Source organism: Phocoena phocoena, chromosome 3, assembly GCF_963924675.1.
Source record: "Phocoena phocoena chromosome 3, mPhoPho1.1, whole genome shotgun sequence".
NCBI classification, from domain to species: Eukaryota; Metazoa; Chordata; class Mammalia; order Artiodactyla; family Phocoenidae; genus Phocoena; species Phocoena phocoena.
Genome location: NC_089221.1, coordinates 145,515,898 through 145,533,280, shown reverse-complemented (window position 1 = coordinate 145,533,280; position 17,383 = coordinate 145,515,898). Strand labels below are relative to the sequence as shown.

The window sequence follows — 17,383 nt, the reverse complement described above, 5'->3', positions numbered from 1 at the left end:
TTGATATTTTACATGCATTAATTTCCTTTGCCTTAGCAATAAAGCCATGCTATGAAGTAAGTATTGTCGTTTTCCCCATTTTACAGGTAGGGAAAACTGAGGCACGGGGACATAAGGATGATAGGATAGAACCAGGGTTCAAATTGAGCCAGTGGGACTCCAGAGCCCACACTCTTGGCCACAACAGTCTCATTCCTGATCTGAGGTTCTTACAGGCTGGCTCTCTGGGGTTGTCATTTTCTCAGAAATGTAAAAACTTGCCCAGTTTGGAACAAAGCCAGCATCACCTCTCTCTCAGAGAATGTTCCACTTGGGAATTTTAATGTAAGTTGTCATCTCTCTGGCATTTTCCATGGTCTCTGTTAGATCCACTAGTGTGACACTGGAGAGTTTGAAGTCCTTGTACCCTAGACAAGAATATTTGCTCGAATGTTCCACTTAAGAGGATGTTTTTAAATTGTGTGTGTGTGTGTGTGTGTGTGTGTGTGTGTGAAAGTGAGGCCAAGGGAAGTAAGAATCTTTGGTCACTGGGTTGCACTTTCTGGCAAAGTAAATGTTCCAAATTAAGCCATAGGCATCGATTTGAGTCTTGCAGAAGGACCACCCCCAAGTATAGGGACTGTTGAACGTGGAGAGGGGAGCCTCTGCTTTAAGGCTCACTCACTGTCCAAACAAGGACTTGCCCCAGGCCCAGTCAGTCCTCTGATTCTACCACTGTAGCTAGACTCGCTCTGGCTTCCCAGCCTCAGCCTCTCCAGGGGCCAAACCAAAATCATCTTTGCCTACAGATATTTTCCATGCTTCACATTTAATCTCTCTCCAAGAGTCCCCAGCCAGACGGTCCATGTCTGAGCAGTGAGGATGTTTGCAGAGTTAGTCTGAGTTTGGTCTCAGCCCATGGCCCTTTGCTCAGGGAGGTGGATCTGGAAAGACATTGAAATCATCCCTGCTAGCTGGATCCCCAGGAATGGGATAAGGTCCTGAGAAGGCCATTGGGTTGAGTTTACCTTTTGGACCACAGTGTCCACAGTTGAAAGACTAACCACAGGTTTGCGATTCTTACCTTACTTTGAAGAAACAGTCATAGCTGTTATACAGTGTCTTTAAAATGTTTGAATTTACTTCTGTTAGCAATTTGGTGTGACCACCAGAGAAAGGGATTGAGATTCTTATGACTCTTTGAATCTTGAGTTAGTTTGCTATGTTTATCTTCATTCGGCTTTCTAAATAAGCTCCTTCCTTGCCATTTTCTTGGGTTTTTTACCACTTTGTGATAAATTCATATGGGTTCTCACCTCAAACAAAACTAAGACTCCGGGCTTCCCTGGTGGCACAGTGGTTGAGAGTCCGCCTGCCGATGCAGAGGACACGGGTTCGTGCCCCGGTCCGGGAAGATCCCACATGCCATGGAGCGGCTGGGCCCGTGAGCCATGGCCGCTGAGCCTGCGCGTCTGGAGCCTGGGCTCCGCAACGGGAGAGGCCACAGCAGTGAGAGGCCCGCGTACCGCAAAAAAAACAAAAACAAGCAAACAAACAAAAAAAAACTAAGATTCCAAAATATGTAATAACTTATTCACTTTTTTTCTAATGAGATAAGTTTTATTTGCATGTTCTTTGGACATAAAAGCTGTTAGAAAAGGCCTTGGATGTCACTGTTGATGGCTCTGTTGACACTTGGGCAACATCAGTGCCCCAAGTGAGGAAATTCTGTCACCTTTTCTCTTCCCACTTGGTTTTGATAGTGATTTCCAGCCACTTGAGAAAGAAATGAAGGTGTGTCTACATGTAGTATCCAAGCCCCAGATAAAAGCCCAAAACCCTGGAATGTCATTCAGACATTGGACTCCCTGAAAAAGTAGTCCCAGTGTATGCTCTTTGCATACCAGTGGCATATTTTCATGTGTGATTGATTCTGAGAGCAACTCTGTCTCTGAAAGACTAAGGATGAGGGGATGACAGAGCAAGTGGAACAATCTAGAAATGGTCAGGTCAAGGGTAGACTCTCTCCTCTTGGCTGAATGTTTAGCCAGCGGCAGCTGTGTCTCCCAGCTGAGGGCCGATATTAGCTGGTGATGATTTTTCAGGTAGCTGGTCAGGTAACGCTGCCTCCTTGGGAAGCTGGTTAAGAGACACAGAAGCCCAGGCGGCTGCTGACACTGACATGAATTGACCATTGTGTTGTGATCCCACAGGCCCGCACTCAGAGCCTCCATCCTGCAATGCCAACTCCATCTCCTGCCCTTCAGCCTGCACTTGCAGTAATAACATCGTGGACTGTCGAGGGAAGGGCTTGATGGAGATCCCCGCCAACTTGCCAGAGGGCATCGTTGAAATGTAAGTGCCTGTCTGCCGCCCTCTGTCCCTGGCGAGTTCGCCTCTTGGTCTCAGCCAGTCCCCCACAGGCTGGCGGCATGCTGGGCTGTTAGAGCTGACTGTTGAAAGCACTCAGCAATCTCTTTGCTCTCTTTCCAGGCTTTCCCAGGTATGATAGCTCAGGGGTCAAGAGCATAGATTCTAGAGCACAGTCAGCAAATGACAGCCCATGGGCCAAGTATGTCCACCACCTATTTTTGTAAATAAAGTTTTATTGGAACACAGCCACACCCATTCATTTATGTATTGCCTATGGCTGTTCTTGTAGGGTATTACTGAATAGTTGTGACAAAGGAACTTACGGCCCACCAAGCCTAATATATCTTCTGTCTGGCCCTTTGCAGTAAAGGTTGGCCAGTCCCTGCCCTAGAGTCACCCCGGGATTATATCCTGGCTCTACCATGTACTAGCTGTTTGTGATTATGGGCAAAACAATTGCTCTCCCTCGTCTCTAGTATTCTCATTTATAGTAATGTGATAATTATAGTATTACTGAACGGGTCATTGTGAAAACTAAATGAAATACCACATGTAAAGCACTTAGTATAGCCCTTGACAGAAGGGCAAGCCTTCTATAAAATGGTGGTGGAGGAGGAAAGTATACAAATAATGAACTGATTTCACAGCTACTATTACTGAGCAAGAGACGGAGCTCTTAATCACTTCAAATCAGATTTTTGTCGTCTAGATGAGGCCTTTAGGTAATGAGACAAGATTGTGTATGTCTATGTGTGTGCACAGGTATCCAAAACTCCAGTAAAATTTGTGTGTCCCCGTAGCTTAATCTTGTCCACTCTTCTCTCATATGTTAGAAAATGGCCAGTGTCTCATTCTGGATTGAGTAGAGGGTCAGTGAACATTGACCCGAAGGTCACTCTTTACATGACAATAACTGTTTTCATTTCTACCTTCATCTCTAGATGGCTTTATTAAACACGTGATTAGATGGAACCCCCCCAACCAGAAACATCGTTAGATAAAATCCCTCCAAATAAAAGATATTGTATACATTTCCCTCACCTCTCTGCTGCATCATCTCCTCTCCCTACTCTCCCTCCCCCTCCCCCTCCTCTCCTTCCTCCTCCTCCCTTTTCCCCTCCCCCCTTCCTCTTTCTCCTCTTATGCATGCCCTTCTGTTCCCAGTGCATTCCAATAGATGACCCATTTGACCCTTTCATTCATTCATGCATTCAGTCAACAAACATCTATTGTGAGCCCACTGTGGTCCAATCATTGTTCTGTGCTTAGGGAGCAGCAGTGAACAAAACAGACCAAATTTCTGCCTTTATGGTGCTTGCATTCTAGTTGAGAGAACAGTGCAACAAACAATAAACAGAACAAAGTGAATTAAATTATTATGTTAGAAGATGGTAGGTTCGGTGGAGAAAAATAAAGAAGTGAGTGAGAGAAAAAGCAAGTGGATATCTGGAGGAGAGTATTGCAAATAGAGGGGACAGCATGCACAAAGGCCCTGAGGTAGGACTGTGCCTGGTATACCAGAAGGCCAGTGTGGCTGGAGTGGAGGAAACACAAAGAAGAGTGTCAGGGAATGAGGTCAGAGGAAACACAAGGAAGAGTGTCAGGGAATGAGGTCAGAGGGGTAATGAGGGGCCGGATCATTTTAATGACTTTGGTTTCACCCTGATTGAGATGAGAAGAAACATATAACTTACAACAGGGGAGCCTTTGCTTCTTCTTTCTTCAGTTGCTTTGTCAGCTTTTCTCTGATTCCCTTTCAAACGTTCTTCCCCAGCCCCAGTGGACACAACCCATGCCTCCACACCCTTCCCACAGGCAGCAGCTAGTCAGCCACTTGTGTTCTTTTGGCCCTGAAATCCACACCTTCTGTACCTTCCTCCACCTTCACTCAGCCGTCAGTCTTCTTTTAGCAAAAACCAACAGTGAATTCCCTTTGCGCTTTACTGTGACTCGCCTTCACTCCTTGTGGTCCCTTGCTCTAGCCTTGGAGAGCCCTTCCTTCCTGGGACTTCACTTAGACCTCACACCTGTCCCACCCGTCCCCACCCCCTGCCCTTCGTCCCCCATTTCACCCTACACCTGTCCCTCCTCTCTGCCTTTTCTGTACCGTTCCCCCATCTCTTTTTCTCCCTCCCTTGATCCACGCCCCCCTTCTTTCCCTCTCTGCACCCACAGTCTTCCCACCTTCCTCCCCAGCCCAGTCTCTTTCTCTACCCATTTAACCCTGTGCTCCTCATTACAAGAGCCATCCCCTCTATCCATGCCAGGGTAGGACTCTGGGCCTCCCAACAAGGGTGCCAAGACAGAATTCCTGCCAACATTCATCTCATTTCAGATTCCCATAGCACCTTCCTTTCTTTCTCTGCCCCGCCTTGTTCCTTTCCCCTTCCATCTGCCAGTTTTTATCTTTTCTCTTTGGCAACCACAGACCTTCCGCTGACCAGGTCTCAGACCACAGCCGTCCCCACGCCTGCCCTGATTCGGGAGCTCGGGCCTGCCCACCCGCCTCTCCCACTCTACATCCCTATACCTCCAGCCTGGGCCTCACGGGCACACAGCTCAGGTGTCTGGGGGAGAGAAATTACAGACGTCCCCACTGGAGATGCGACCCATGGAGGCCAGACCATACCTGGGCCATTGGGCTCACACCTGGACATTGAATTTTAAAAGGAACGTTGACAAGCTAGACTAGTTATTTCTGAAAGGCTGTCTGATTATTACTGAGTTTTTCCTTAAATGAGGTCAAGTAAGAATAACAAGAACAGGGCTTCCCTGGTTGCGCAGGGGTTGAGAGTTCGCCTGCCGATGCAGGGGACACGGGTTCGTGCCCCGGTCCGGGAGGATCCCACATGCCGCGGAGCGGCTGGGACCGTGAGCCATGGCCACTGAGCCTGCGCGTCCGGAGCCTGTGCTCCGCAACGGGAGAGGCCACAGCAGTGAGAGGCCCGCGTACCTCAAAAAAAAAAAAAAAAAAGAATAACAAGAACAATGTGATATTTTTGCATTGAGCAAAAATATTCCATTTCAAGAAGTATCCTTTAAATTTCTAGACTTCCTTACTCTGTTATCATTGTTGTTAAAAATACTCTTCGTTTTATAAAATGATGGCCACTGAAGGATGAGTATGTGTGTGTAATATAAATATGTGTTTAATCATATGTGTAATTATTATTATATAATTATAAATATAAGTCTATATATAAATGTTATGTATAATAGACATACAGAGATTGCCTTAATTGACAAAATAAGAGGTCTGTAACCACCTAGCCTATGAAATCTAGAAGTCTGGGAACGGCCAACCTAGCTAGAGTACTTCTAAAAATAAGCAGCCACAAACAACAAGCACGGTCTTAAGAGTGTAGACCGTGAATTCAGGCAGACCCACATTTTAGCTCTGCCCTGCCTTTCAGCCATTGGCAAATAACGTTTCTGAGTCTTGGTTTACTCAACTGAAAAATTCAGAGGCTAGTGGTACCGTCTCAATGGTTTGTGTGAAAGTGAAATGAATATGTGCTATCAGCTCTTTAGTATTGGGTCTGGCACATAGGACATACTACGTTAGCAGCGACTGGTATTATTTTACTACAACTGCGGCTACTACTACCACCACTTTTATATAAGGCATGGTGAGAAAGGTTGGAAACCACATCACGGGAGCTGAAGCTACCTGCGTAAGATCCCTCCATAAAGCTCCGTCAGTTCTTTGAAGATTATGGTTGAGAGAACAGGTTCAAGAATTAGGCTAGACACTTGCATTGTGAATTGAGCCTGGCAATAGCTCATGTTCATGCAAATGTATGCAGACATGGAAATAAGGCTGCCCCTGCTGACCGGGCACACACGACCCGCCAGACAGATTGCCTAGAACTTCTCTTGCTGTGTTTGCCTCATTCTCCTCTGTGATAAAATAAAGCTGAGGCATTAAAGCAGATGAGGCAAGATTCTCTGGTTATATACTGGGAGAGGTGACGTGTAAGAGAGACCTTTGCAGAGGAAACCTGTTTGTTCCTTAAGGCAATGAAGCTCGTGCCTGGGGATCTGTGTGTTGGCCTAAAAGTCTTTTTTTTTTTTTCGGTACGCGGGCATCTCACTATTGTGGCCTCTCCCGTTGCGGAGCACAGGCTCCGGACGCGCAGGCTCAGTGGCCATGGCTCACGGGCCTAGCCGCTCCGCAGCATGTGGGATCTTCCCGGACAGGGGCACGAACCCGTGTCCCCTGCATCGGCAGGCGAACTCTCAACCACTGCGCCACCAGGGAAGCCCCTCCTAAAAGTCTTTTGAGCAGTTAAAGTTCATCCTCTTATCAATGAGAGAAGACCAGCAGGTGGGGGAGGTTGAAAGATGAGAAAGAGGGAGCAGAGAGTAGAAACTGTAGTATGCACCCCAAGATGCACAGGAAGTGTCTGATTTATCATCCTAAAGACATCTGAACATGACTTCTCTTTTTACCATCAAGAATTCCACCTCATGTCCATAGCCACCTATATAACCCAGATTTCTCCTTCTCTTTAGCGTCGCTTTGCACCACATCTGGTTCTCTGTTCCCTATATGTGCAATCCTTAGCTGGCAGTGATGCTCTTGAACCTTGGGAGGGGTTCTACACTCCCCAACATTCAGGGGAAGGAAGGTCTATCTCTCATGCAAAGCAATCTGGCAGACTCTTTTAGATTTTTTTCAAAGCCAAAGCAGCTCCGAGAAGTGTGCACTGGTCTCCCTGAATAGCAGAGCCAATTCCTTTAAAAACAGCTTTCTTCCAGAGAACCCACAGTGAGACAGTTCACTGCAGATTTTCCTCAAAACTGAGCTCCCACCAACAGCACTGTTCTTGCTGCTCCGTGTCGTTTCTCTGAACCCGCTCCAGCCTCTAGCAGGGATAGATTCTGGGAAGAGCCAGAGGCCCACACGTTCTTCTGTTCTGTGGTCTTCGTTCCACCCTCCTGGCCTCAGGGCTCGAGAGGGGCCATCTGTACCTAGAACCTCATCTTCATCTCTGTCCCATCTTCTTCCATTTTTGCTCTATACCTCCACATAGTGTCATCCCGAGTCTCATGCCCTTGGCTATAACAGGTAAATTTAGTTGCCAGAGAAAGGTTGTGGATGGACTTAAATGTCAAATCATAAATCAGAAGCATCTAGGGGAAAAGGTAGCCCCATTTTCCACCTAGCCTCACTTCAACCCCATTGTTTATCTGGGGTGGGGAGATAAACAATGGTTTATCTGCTAAACAAAGCAAATATGCCCCCGTCATACTGGTCACCAGGGACATTTTTAAAAAGAGAGAAAAGTTTAAAAAAAAAAGCAGCCAGCAGAGCAAAAGGGCTGGAGGGCTCTGGAAATCATCAACATCCGGGATTCTTTTCCTTTTTTAAAAAAATTGAAGCATAGTTGACTTACAATATTGTGTTAATTTCTGCTGTACAGCAAAGTGACTCCGTTTTACACACATATACATTCTTTTTTTATATTCTTTTCCATTATGGTTTATCCCAGGATATTGAATATCGTTCCCTGTGCTATACAGTAGGACCTTGTTTTTTATCCATTCTAAATGTAATAGTTTGCATTTACCGACCCCAAATTCCCAGTCCATCCCTCTCCCTCCCCCACCTCTCCCTTGGCAGCCACAAGTCCGTTCTGTATGTCTGTGAGTCTGTTTCTGACCTGTAGATAGGTTCACGTGTGCCATATTTTAGATTTCTCATGTAAGTGATATCATATGGTATTTGTCTTTCTCTTCCTGACTTATTTCACTTAGTGTGATAATCTCTAGCTGCAGCCACATTGCTGCAAATAGCATTATTTTGTTCTTTTTTTATGGCTGAGTAATATTCCATTGTATATACATACCACATCTTCTTCTGAGGACGTGAGGTTTCTGGGGGGCTGCCATGTGGAAGGAGGGGGGATGGGGTGGGTTGGGGGCAGGTGGGATAAAGGTGAAGCTGATCAGGTAGCAGAATAATTAAGAACAGAGCCTTGTGGTAGATAGTCCTGGGTTTGGATCCCGGTTCTGCCTCTTTGGGTACCTTTCTTAACATCTCATGTTTCACTTAGTTCCCATCTTTGCAAAATGGGGCTCATCGTCCCTACTAGAGATTCTCCATGAAGATTAAATAATATAACCTAATTGCATAGAAAGTTAGCACAACGTTTGAAAGCTCCTAAGTGGAATCTAAAAGGAAAAAGCTTGTGCACATGTCACATATGTGACATGATAGAATGCTTTAGTCTCAAGTTCTCATTTTTTTCTAAGTTGATGACAAAGATTTCTCTGCTGGAGGCATCTGAGAATATGCATATAATAAGAAGAGCAAATCTGGCTCTGTGTCTGCACCTCTGTTTTCTGTAGGCAATGCCAGGTGCTCTGCAAAGCTGGTTAGGAATGACTCATGTCACATATGCCCACATGCCTCAGCTCTGTTGTTATTGTATTAGTGATACTACTTGCTTTGTAGTATTGTTGAAGGAATAAAATGAGCCAGTGTGTGAAGAGCACGGTGTCTGATATATAGAAAGCCCTCAATAAATGGTAGATGTCCACCATTATTGCAACCAATATTCGAATCCAGCTCCAGAAACTCTTTATCAGGTGACTTGCTGCCATGGCCCTGCACTAGCTATGCCCCTGCCAGTCCCTCTGGCATCACGTTGACTTATGTATTGCTAGAAATATATTGTGTTCAGTCGCGTGTTTGCGAATGACAGATCATTAAGGAAGCACTGAAGAACTAGGGCAAATCAATACAGAACGCAAATGGCTGAAACCCCCATCAGATGTTCGCATTGTTTCTGCCAGTGCCGGAAGACGCTCAGATGTTTGATTTGTATGTTTGTTTTTATGCTAGTTCTATTAAATCAGTTTGCAGCCTGAAGAATGTTTGCCAAAGAAAGACACATGTGCCAGTTAAGAGAGACCAAAGACAGCCGCTGGCTTCAGACACATCCCTAAATGTGACAGTTTTTGCTGATGCTAAAGCTGCTTTTTGTCCTTCACACTGAATTCTTGTCACTGGGAGTATGGATCTTTGCATGCTTGTTCCAAGCCATGTAAAACCCACCAGAGGCTGCTGCTGTGTAGAGCCTGTGTGTGTGCCCACACACGTGCGTGTGCACACACACCCCAGACTTCCTTCCTTGACCGAGGGGCAGTTTTCTTGAGGATAAGTGGGCAATGACTAAAGGAATAGAGGTGCCTCCGCAGCAAACGGTATTCAGCGAAGCTCAGTGACTGAGACTGCAGGCTTTCCAATTGGATGAACTTGAGTTTGAGTCCCGGCTGTAGCTCTTCCTGGCTTTGTGAATATGGACAAGTGACTTACTTAACATCTCTGAGCCTCGGTGTTCTCATGTTTAAAGTGGGAGTAGTGATAACAAACAGGGTCTGCCTCAGAGAGGTGTCAATACTAAGTTAGATGTACGGTGCAAAGCTCTTAGTCTGATGCCTGACTTACAAGTACAAGCTGATACATAGTAGCTCTTACTGTTATTATCCTCACCCTTGCCTTAACTTTACATCTGAAGTACACTGACAAGCTCTAATGCCCCCTGGGGCAAGGCTAACCCACATCATGTCCTGGCCTTGGCACCCTGTAAGGGTGTTGCATGTCCAGCGGGTACCCACAGCAGCATAAGAGGCAGAGAGACTGCAGAAATAAAGACCATCCCCAGAGTGTGCAAGGGTAGAGCGTACAGGATACACAGCAACGTCCCTGCCAGGGTTAACAGGCTAAGATGGGAATTCTTTGTTCTTTGTTCAAAGCCACACCTTTGCACTCTATTTGCATATTTTATACATATATTGTTATATATGTGTGTGTGTGTGTGTGTGTGTGTGTGTGTGTATATACACACACATGCATCTATATTCCATCTTCCCTCAACTCCTACAGCCTTTTTACAACATACCTACTTCTGCAGAGACTGCATGATGTCTCAGAATGAGTACTGGGGTCTTCACCCCTTAAACTTTCCTGGGACTTTGGGAAAGCTATTTTAGTATATGGACTTCACTTTCTCTGTTTTCAAAAAATAGAGAAGGCAGTGCATCCAATGGACAGAAAGAGAAAGATGCCAGTTCCGCCACTTATTAGCTCTGGCACTTCGGATAGGCTCTTTGATCCATGTAGGTTTTATTTTCCTCGTCCACAAAGTAGGGCCAACACAGCTTGCCTCAGAAGTGTAAGGATTCACAGAGATAATAGACCTAAACCAACTCGATTCCATAAAGGACAACTCTTCTTGTTATGTTAGCAACAAAATCTGGCTCTGTGATGGACCGTCTTGGGCTGGTCTCTATCACCAGATTATTAAACTCCTTGGGGATAGGTATCACATCCTACTCACTGTTTCATCCTTCCCTTAGCTCTTGCACCCATTGCTAAAGTGGACGTTATGCATTAGGAACTGCACGGTCAGCCAGCTGACCTGACTAGCTTGGGCTCTTGGCCTGCAGCTGGGAGCAGTGCAGAAACTGAGGGGATTGCCATCGTTACAGACAGTGGCTCTCTCCAGAGGCATCCTCCAGCCGCAATCCCCCTGCCAAAATGGCAGGTGAACCCCAGGATTCCTGGAGAGCATTTGCCACCCGACTGGCAGCCCCAGAGGTTCACAGAGCTGCTGCCTTGGCTGAGAAATCCCTGAACTCTGCTCAGCTGGAAAATGAGAATGTCCTTGGAACTTCTCAGTCAAGGCAGCCTGCCCGGGTCTGCTGCCTCTGTGGGTGGCTATATCCAGGAGCCCGCAGCCTCTGCGACCTTGTGGCGTGCTTTTTTGGCTCACCACAGGCCAAGCAGGCCGCTGTCCAGCCAGCCTATGCCCACGTGCTCGACAGAGCACACTCCCCGGCCCCTCCGGCCCCAAAGAGGCTCTCTTAATAGACCGTGGCAGCCTCATTTGTAGACTCGATTCATCTGGCAGCCAAGAATGATCTGTCCTGATGCTCCCTCTCTCCTCTCACCCACCCTTCCTCTTTCTCCACCCCCCTCACCCCCTTCCTTCGGCCTGGAGAGTGATTTGTCTGTGTTATGGGTAGGCCTGACAAACCATTCCACATTAGCAGCTGAGATGTTGTTTGAAATGGGAAAATTGCTGGCAAACTGCTCCATTAGTGGTTCCAGTAACAAATACTCTCTTTCCCCCAATGAAGATGAGATTGCAGAGGCACAAATTAATACAACTGTCTCCCCTCTTCTGCAGCAGGGATTACTCTTCAAGATGAATGGGTTCATCCCAGCCAGAAGTGTGCATCCTCTAGATGGAGCCTCCAAGGGAGCCAGTTCCTCCCATGTCTGCCTTGTGCTCCCCTCAGCCCTCCCCTTGCACACACACACACACACACACACACACACACCATACACACACACTTTTTTGTGTCTTCCCAGCAGAGGGTTTGGGGATCATCCATGCCAAATGAGGAGGTCATGAAAAGATCCACACCTCGGAGAGACGGGAGATGTGGACCAGGCCACCATTCATCACCTCTAATGGAGGACCCCGCCTTCCGCTCATGCCTGTTTCCCACCACACCTGTTCTTGGCGACGGGAAGTCATTTGATAGATGAAAGAATGAAGAATGAAAAGGCTTCCTCACTCCCCATGCTCCTTCTCTTCCAAGGAAGCCCTGGGCCCTGGGCCTGCAGCATCTCTTGTTCTTTCCAGAGTAATAGGAGAGAGAGCAATTCAGCAAAGTCCGTAAGGCCATAAAGCTACAGATTGTAGCAGCAACCCAGGGGAGTGATCCATTCGGAGCCCCTGGGGCCCTCAGGATATCAGGGAGCCAGTTTGATGAATGTCAGGCTGGGACCCTAGAGACTTGAAGGCTATTTCTTCATCATATTAGAACAGCCGATTCCAAAAACCCAGAAACAAATACTGAATCGTTAGGTTGTACACCTGAAACTAAAGGTATATGTCAATTATACCTCCATTAAAAAAAAGGAAAAGCCCAGAAATGCAGTCTCTGCCTGTACTGCACCCCAGCAGCAGGATGGTGGAGGTTTTCACTGCATGGTGACATGCTTCCAGAACAGGTGGGCATTGCTATCTGTCCATCTGTCTTTACTCTTCCTTCTCTTTATCCCTTTGACTTTTTCAGCATTCTGGTTACTTCCTACGGCATTTTCTGAAGATGACAGCTACCTCCCAAAGACAACTTAACGTAAACGAGAACCAAACATGCTCAAGGAGAAGACATCTTTTCTAGCTTTCTCCCAGGGGTATCAGACCCTGAGCTGGCTGCCCCACACACCAGAACCCCAGTCTCTGGCTTTCGGACGGTGTTTACCAAGTCTCCCTCCTCTAAGAATGTATGCCACGTGATGGGAGAGACCGTCCTGTCCTCAAGGCCCCCGGCAACCATGTGTTGATGGGTGGATGGTTAATCGACTCTTTTCTGCTCTGTTTCTCAGACGTCTGGAACAGAACTCCATCAAATCCATCCCTGCCGGAGCCTTCACCCAATACAAGAAACTGAAGCGAATGTGAGTCTCCCCTGGAGAGAAATGGGCCCAAATGCTTTCAGTTCGGGGGGTACTATGTGTAGTGGGCAGCCTGCCCAGATGAAAGGCTACGTCACAATCCTCAGGAGAGTGCAGTGTCAGACCTGGAATGGCTCCCAAGACGGGGAGGTGAGCCCAGGGTGCTGCATTCAGATGGGGCGGTGTATGGGTTTAGGCACCTCAGATCTAAGGGCGACTCCAACTAGAGTGAAGTAAAATTATCTGGGTGGGAGGTGGGGCTGTGTCAGCCTAAAACAATCCCATCTCACCATTTGATTGTCCCCTGGTTTGGGGGATGTGGACCTCAAGTAGGAGCTTCAGTAGAGATGTGGCCGTTTCCCTATATCATCCTACAGCACCGTCACCAGCATCCCTACCACCATGCACGCATTCATCTAACAAATTCTTAGCCAATGTCCACCAGGAGCAAAGAACGGTGCTGGGATCTGTGGGTAGAGGGTGAACTAAAACGAAGTCTCCTCTGATGGAGCTTGCGTATTTGAGTGGGAGGGCACAGAAATAAAACCAAGTAAATGTCAGAAACTGACCAGTACTAGAAAGTAAAACAAAAGAAGGGAAGGGGCTAGAGGTTGATGGAGGGGTGGTCTCTAGATGGGTTGACCCATGAAGGCCTCCGTGTGCAAGCGACCTGAATGAAGGACGGGAGTGAGTCTAGAGGAGTTCTCAGGAGCATATGCATGGATGGTTTGCAGAATAGAGAGGAGGAACAGAGTGAATGAAGAGAAAGTGGTGGGGATTGTGCTGGAGACGTAGATAAGGGCCGGCTCCCGTGGGCTCTTTAGACCATGGTAAGGACTTTCTAATCTTTCTAAGCGAGATAAGAAGCCTTGGAACCTCCCTTGCCCATATGATGATCCCCAGCATGGCCATTACCACCATATCCAATACCACGCCATCACTGCAGCCTATCAGTACCTGCTGACACCAACACTGCAGTGTACCTTCCCTACTCCACTGACAGCATCTGAGCCTCACGGCCCTCATCCCTGCCATCGTGGTAACGTCATCAGCACCACCCCTCCCCATCACGTGACCACCCTGAGCACTGATCTGTGAGTCACTCAGAGCGGGGTGCTCTGAAGGGAGGCCAGTAGGATTCAGAAACAACCCAGCCATTGCCATCACAGATATTAAGAGCCTAGGAGGGGGGCTCCTGTCCCTTTTCCAGGCTGAGAAATCATTTATTATAGCCCAGTAATCACGATGCTGCTTTCATTGCGCTTGCCTACTCCCTCTGGCCCCCCACACAGAGAAAAGAGAGAGGGCAGATAGAAATATGCACGGACTTGGGTTTTGTTCCCTTCCACCGCGGGCTGATTCATCGGTTTCCCTTGAGTAGGAGGGCCTGCATTAAAGAGGTTAAGTGTCTGCTTGCTCCTTTTATGTTAAAAATAAACATCCCTGCGAAACAGTGGCATTGGTACGCTTTACCCTCAGATCTTAGGAAGCCAACTTCCCATCTCCCTGGATGGAAATCCACACCAAACAAGATTTTCTCCTGGTACAGTTCCAGAAGTAGAAACCAACGTGATGCGCCAGCCCTAAGCACATACTCCTTCCCTCCCTTTGGCAGCATTCCTGCTGGAGGAGCTGTATAAATATAGGCCTTAATATTTAAACCTTGGGCCATTAATCTCCTGGCCTCCCTGCTTCTCCAGCTCACTCTCCATATGCACCCCCCCAATTCATTTTTAAAGCCCAGCTTGATTATGCAGCCAGATAGTAATTTCAGTGAAAAATGACAAGTTCAGTCACTGCCCCAACCTATATCTCTTACATGATTTAAGTGACTGCTCTAATTTTTTGTGAAGTCCAGGTAATTTAGAGTGTGACTATGTTTTACTGTCCTTTCTCCATCCCACTGGAGTTGCCATGATCTGTGCATTCAAAATTCATAAGATCTTCTCCGTCACGACCTGGGAAGTAAATTTCATTTTTGATCACTTCTGATGCTATTGATATTTACTATGATGCCCTTCCCCCCACCCCCAACCAAGGGGATGGCGGTAGGGAAGAGAGACCACTTAAAATTTTTTCTGACTAACAGAACTTCAGAAACCCAGACTGAAGTGCAAGGGCTTTGGAGAAGTAGGGTTCCTGGTGAAAACAGAATTTAAAACCCTAAGGGTGAACTCCTCCTAGGTATATGTGACCAGTTTATCTCTAATATCTCACAGAAAAAAGTTTTCCCTCAGCTATGAGTGAACCTCATCCTCTTCTTATCTCCAATGACAAAAAGAAAAAAAAATTTTCCTTGATTGAATGTTGAATGGCTTTGTCCCTGAAGAGGATGAATTTCTAGCGGTCAGCTTAGTGTAAAAAAAGTACTTCCAGGTGAAAACTAGTACCAAGATAGAGGCGCCATCTGCAGGGAGAGTAGCAGACGTTAGAGAGGATGCCCCAGTCTTACAGGGTTGGTTAACCGAGAGCGCTGACACTTGAAGGCCAAACCTTCAAAGGTGTTGAGTTCTTTCCCTCCCACGTTCTAAGGTAGAGCAATATTCCACAAGTTCCACCAGTTCCTAGTGTCTCACGCTTATAATCCCCGCTTGACCCTCTTCGGCACTGGAATTTACCACCTCTCTTCTGAACTGTATGCAAAGGCCACTTCTTCTCCGCCATCCAGTTTATCAAGCCCCAGGGGACTGGGGTAGGTTTGAGACAGACCAGATTCTGAAATACTGGTCTAAAGTATGACTCAGAAACCACCTGCCTGGGAATCATCTGGAGATTTGTTACGTATGCAGATTTCTAACCCCAGTTCTCCAGAGGGCCAAATCAGACCCTCTGTGGGTGCATTTTAATAAACACCCTAGTGAGTTTTGAGAACCACTGGTCATTGAGGGCGACCCAAACACCAGGAGTCAGCTCTGGGACCACCTGAGCGTGGAGATGGGTGGGCACTGAAGCCTTCCCCAGTCTACCTTCCTGTCCAGGGCCACCACCTTCTGCACCCATCACGGTGAAATGGAAGGGAGACTGGAGATGCCAGCTCTGTACCCAAATCTCTGTGTCCAGTCACTTGTGGCTACAGGTCCTTTACCTGTGGCTGCTGTTCCCTTCCTGCAGAATGAAGAACTAAGATGAAGTGACCACCAGGGTCAGTTCCCAGCTAAGCTATCACTTCTCCAGTTTCCACTCCCCAGCATCTCCAAATCACAAGACTTCTCACCTTGTCCTTAGAGACGGGTGCATCCAGGAGTCTAGCTCTGAACTAAAAACCAATTTGCCCTGACAAGGCTAAAGCAGAGGGCTTCCCCACTGGTCACAGAAACTCCTCTGACACGGTAGAGGGCCAAGGACCTTGAAGGGACATCACATTAAAAATGTCAGGAAAAAAAAAAAAAAAAGAAATTAACAAATGAGGCTTTCTCACGAGTCTGATCCGAGCACCGACCCTGCATGCTTGCCTGAAATGCCTTGCTAGGCAGCCAGGCTGAGGGCTAGCGAGATTAGGATAATCCGGAGCATTTGCTTGTTAAGACCCTTATACAAAAGCAGAGCTCTGAAGAAAAGGCCAGTGTAAGCTGACTAGTTTGCGAGCACAATCTGTGGATTTGTTAGAGGCGATCTCCCTGCTAAAGGGATAAGCTCAGCAGCCGTGCCTAAGAAACCTTAACCTGTGGAGTATCTGTCAACTCGCAGGTCTTGGAAACAAGGAGGGAAGGGAACAGAGGACTAGGCAAAGATTGTTGGGCGGCCCTTTTGAAGGATAGTAGAAGGAGGAGAGAAACAGGCAGAAGGACTGAGCTTAAGAGGCTGTGGGGCTGGGGCGTCTGGCCTCGCTGGAGGCAATTGCTAAGGAATCTGCTTAGATGTTCTTGCTTCTCAATATTCCCTTCCCTCCTCCTTGTTGATCCTCCAAGACCCCAGCTCTCCCTCTTCTCCACAAAAGCAAAGACCCATTGATTTATTTTGGTAAAGAAAAGGAACCGGAGAGGTTCATTGTAGCTGGAAATTGGAGCATCTCCCCTTCCAGGGACAGGAGCCCCGAGGCTGTCCCGGAGCTAATAACTCCTAAAGAGAAGTCTCCCTCCTCAGGAAAGTGTTGTTAGCGAGACGGGTGCTCAGAAGACCCTGGGGTGCTGCAGAGTGAGCAGCGTCTGGGTCAGGGAGATTCCTCTGTGCCAACGAGGCCAGGTTAGCTGCCTTCTAACACACAGCATCCTTCTCGCTCACATTATCCCAAAGCCCTGATCATCATCGCCCTGGGCTTGTTCCCGTCTCACGAGGACCGCCAGCGACAAGCCCACATCTCAAAGCCATCCCATGAGAATCTCATGATGTCTTTACATCACCCGGCCTGGAAGATGCACTTGAACCAGACAGAGACTTAAGTCACTGCTCAAAACCTCCATTCAGGTCAGGAAGGAAAAGTCACCGGGGAGGCGAAATGACCTAGGATTTCTGGGGACAAAAATAAGCATTTGCCAAGGCGTGAGGCAAGAAAGTGAGGCTTACAGGAACCTTGGACTGTGTTTGGGCGAGGCCAGCTTTTGCTTTGTTTAT

The 17,383-nt window shown here is 47.4% G+C and overlaps 1 protein-coding gene across 3 annotated transcripts in view; it reads left to right on the top strand.

Moving 5' to 3' along the window:
- SLIT3 (slit guidance ligand 3) overlaps positions 1–17,383 on the top strand; it is a 611,339-nt gene that overhangs the window by 475,131 nt on the left and 118,825 nt on the right. For all 3 annotated transcript variants that reach the window (XM_065875016.1, XM_065875017.1, XM_065875015.1), the window contains 2 exons: positions 2,193–2,334; positions 12,764–12,835. In XM_065875016.1, coding sequence (XP_065731088.1) covers positions 2,193–2,334; positions 12,764–12,835 — 214 coding nt within the window. The remainder of the gene's footprint in view (positions 1–2,192; positions 2,335–12,763; positions 12,836–17,383) is intronic.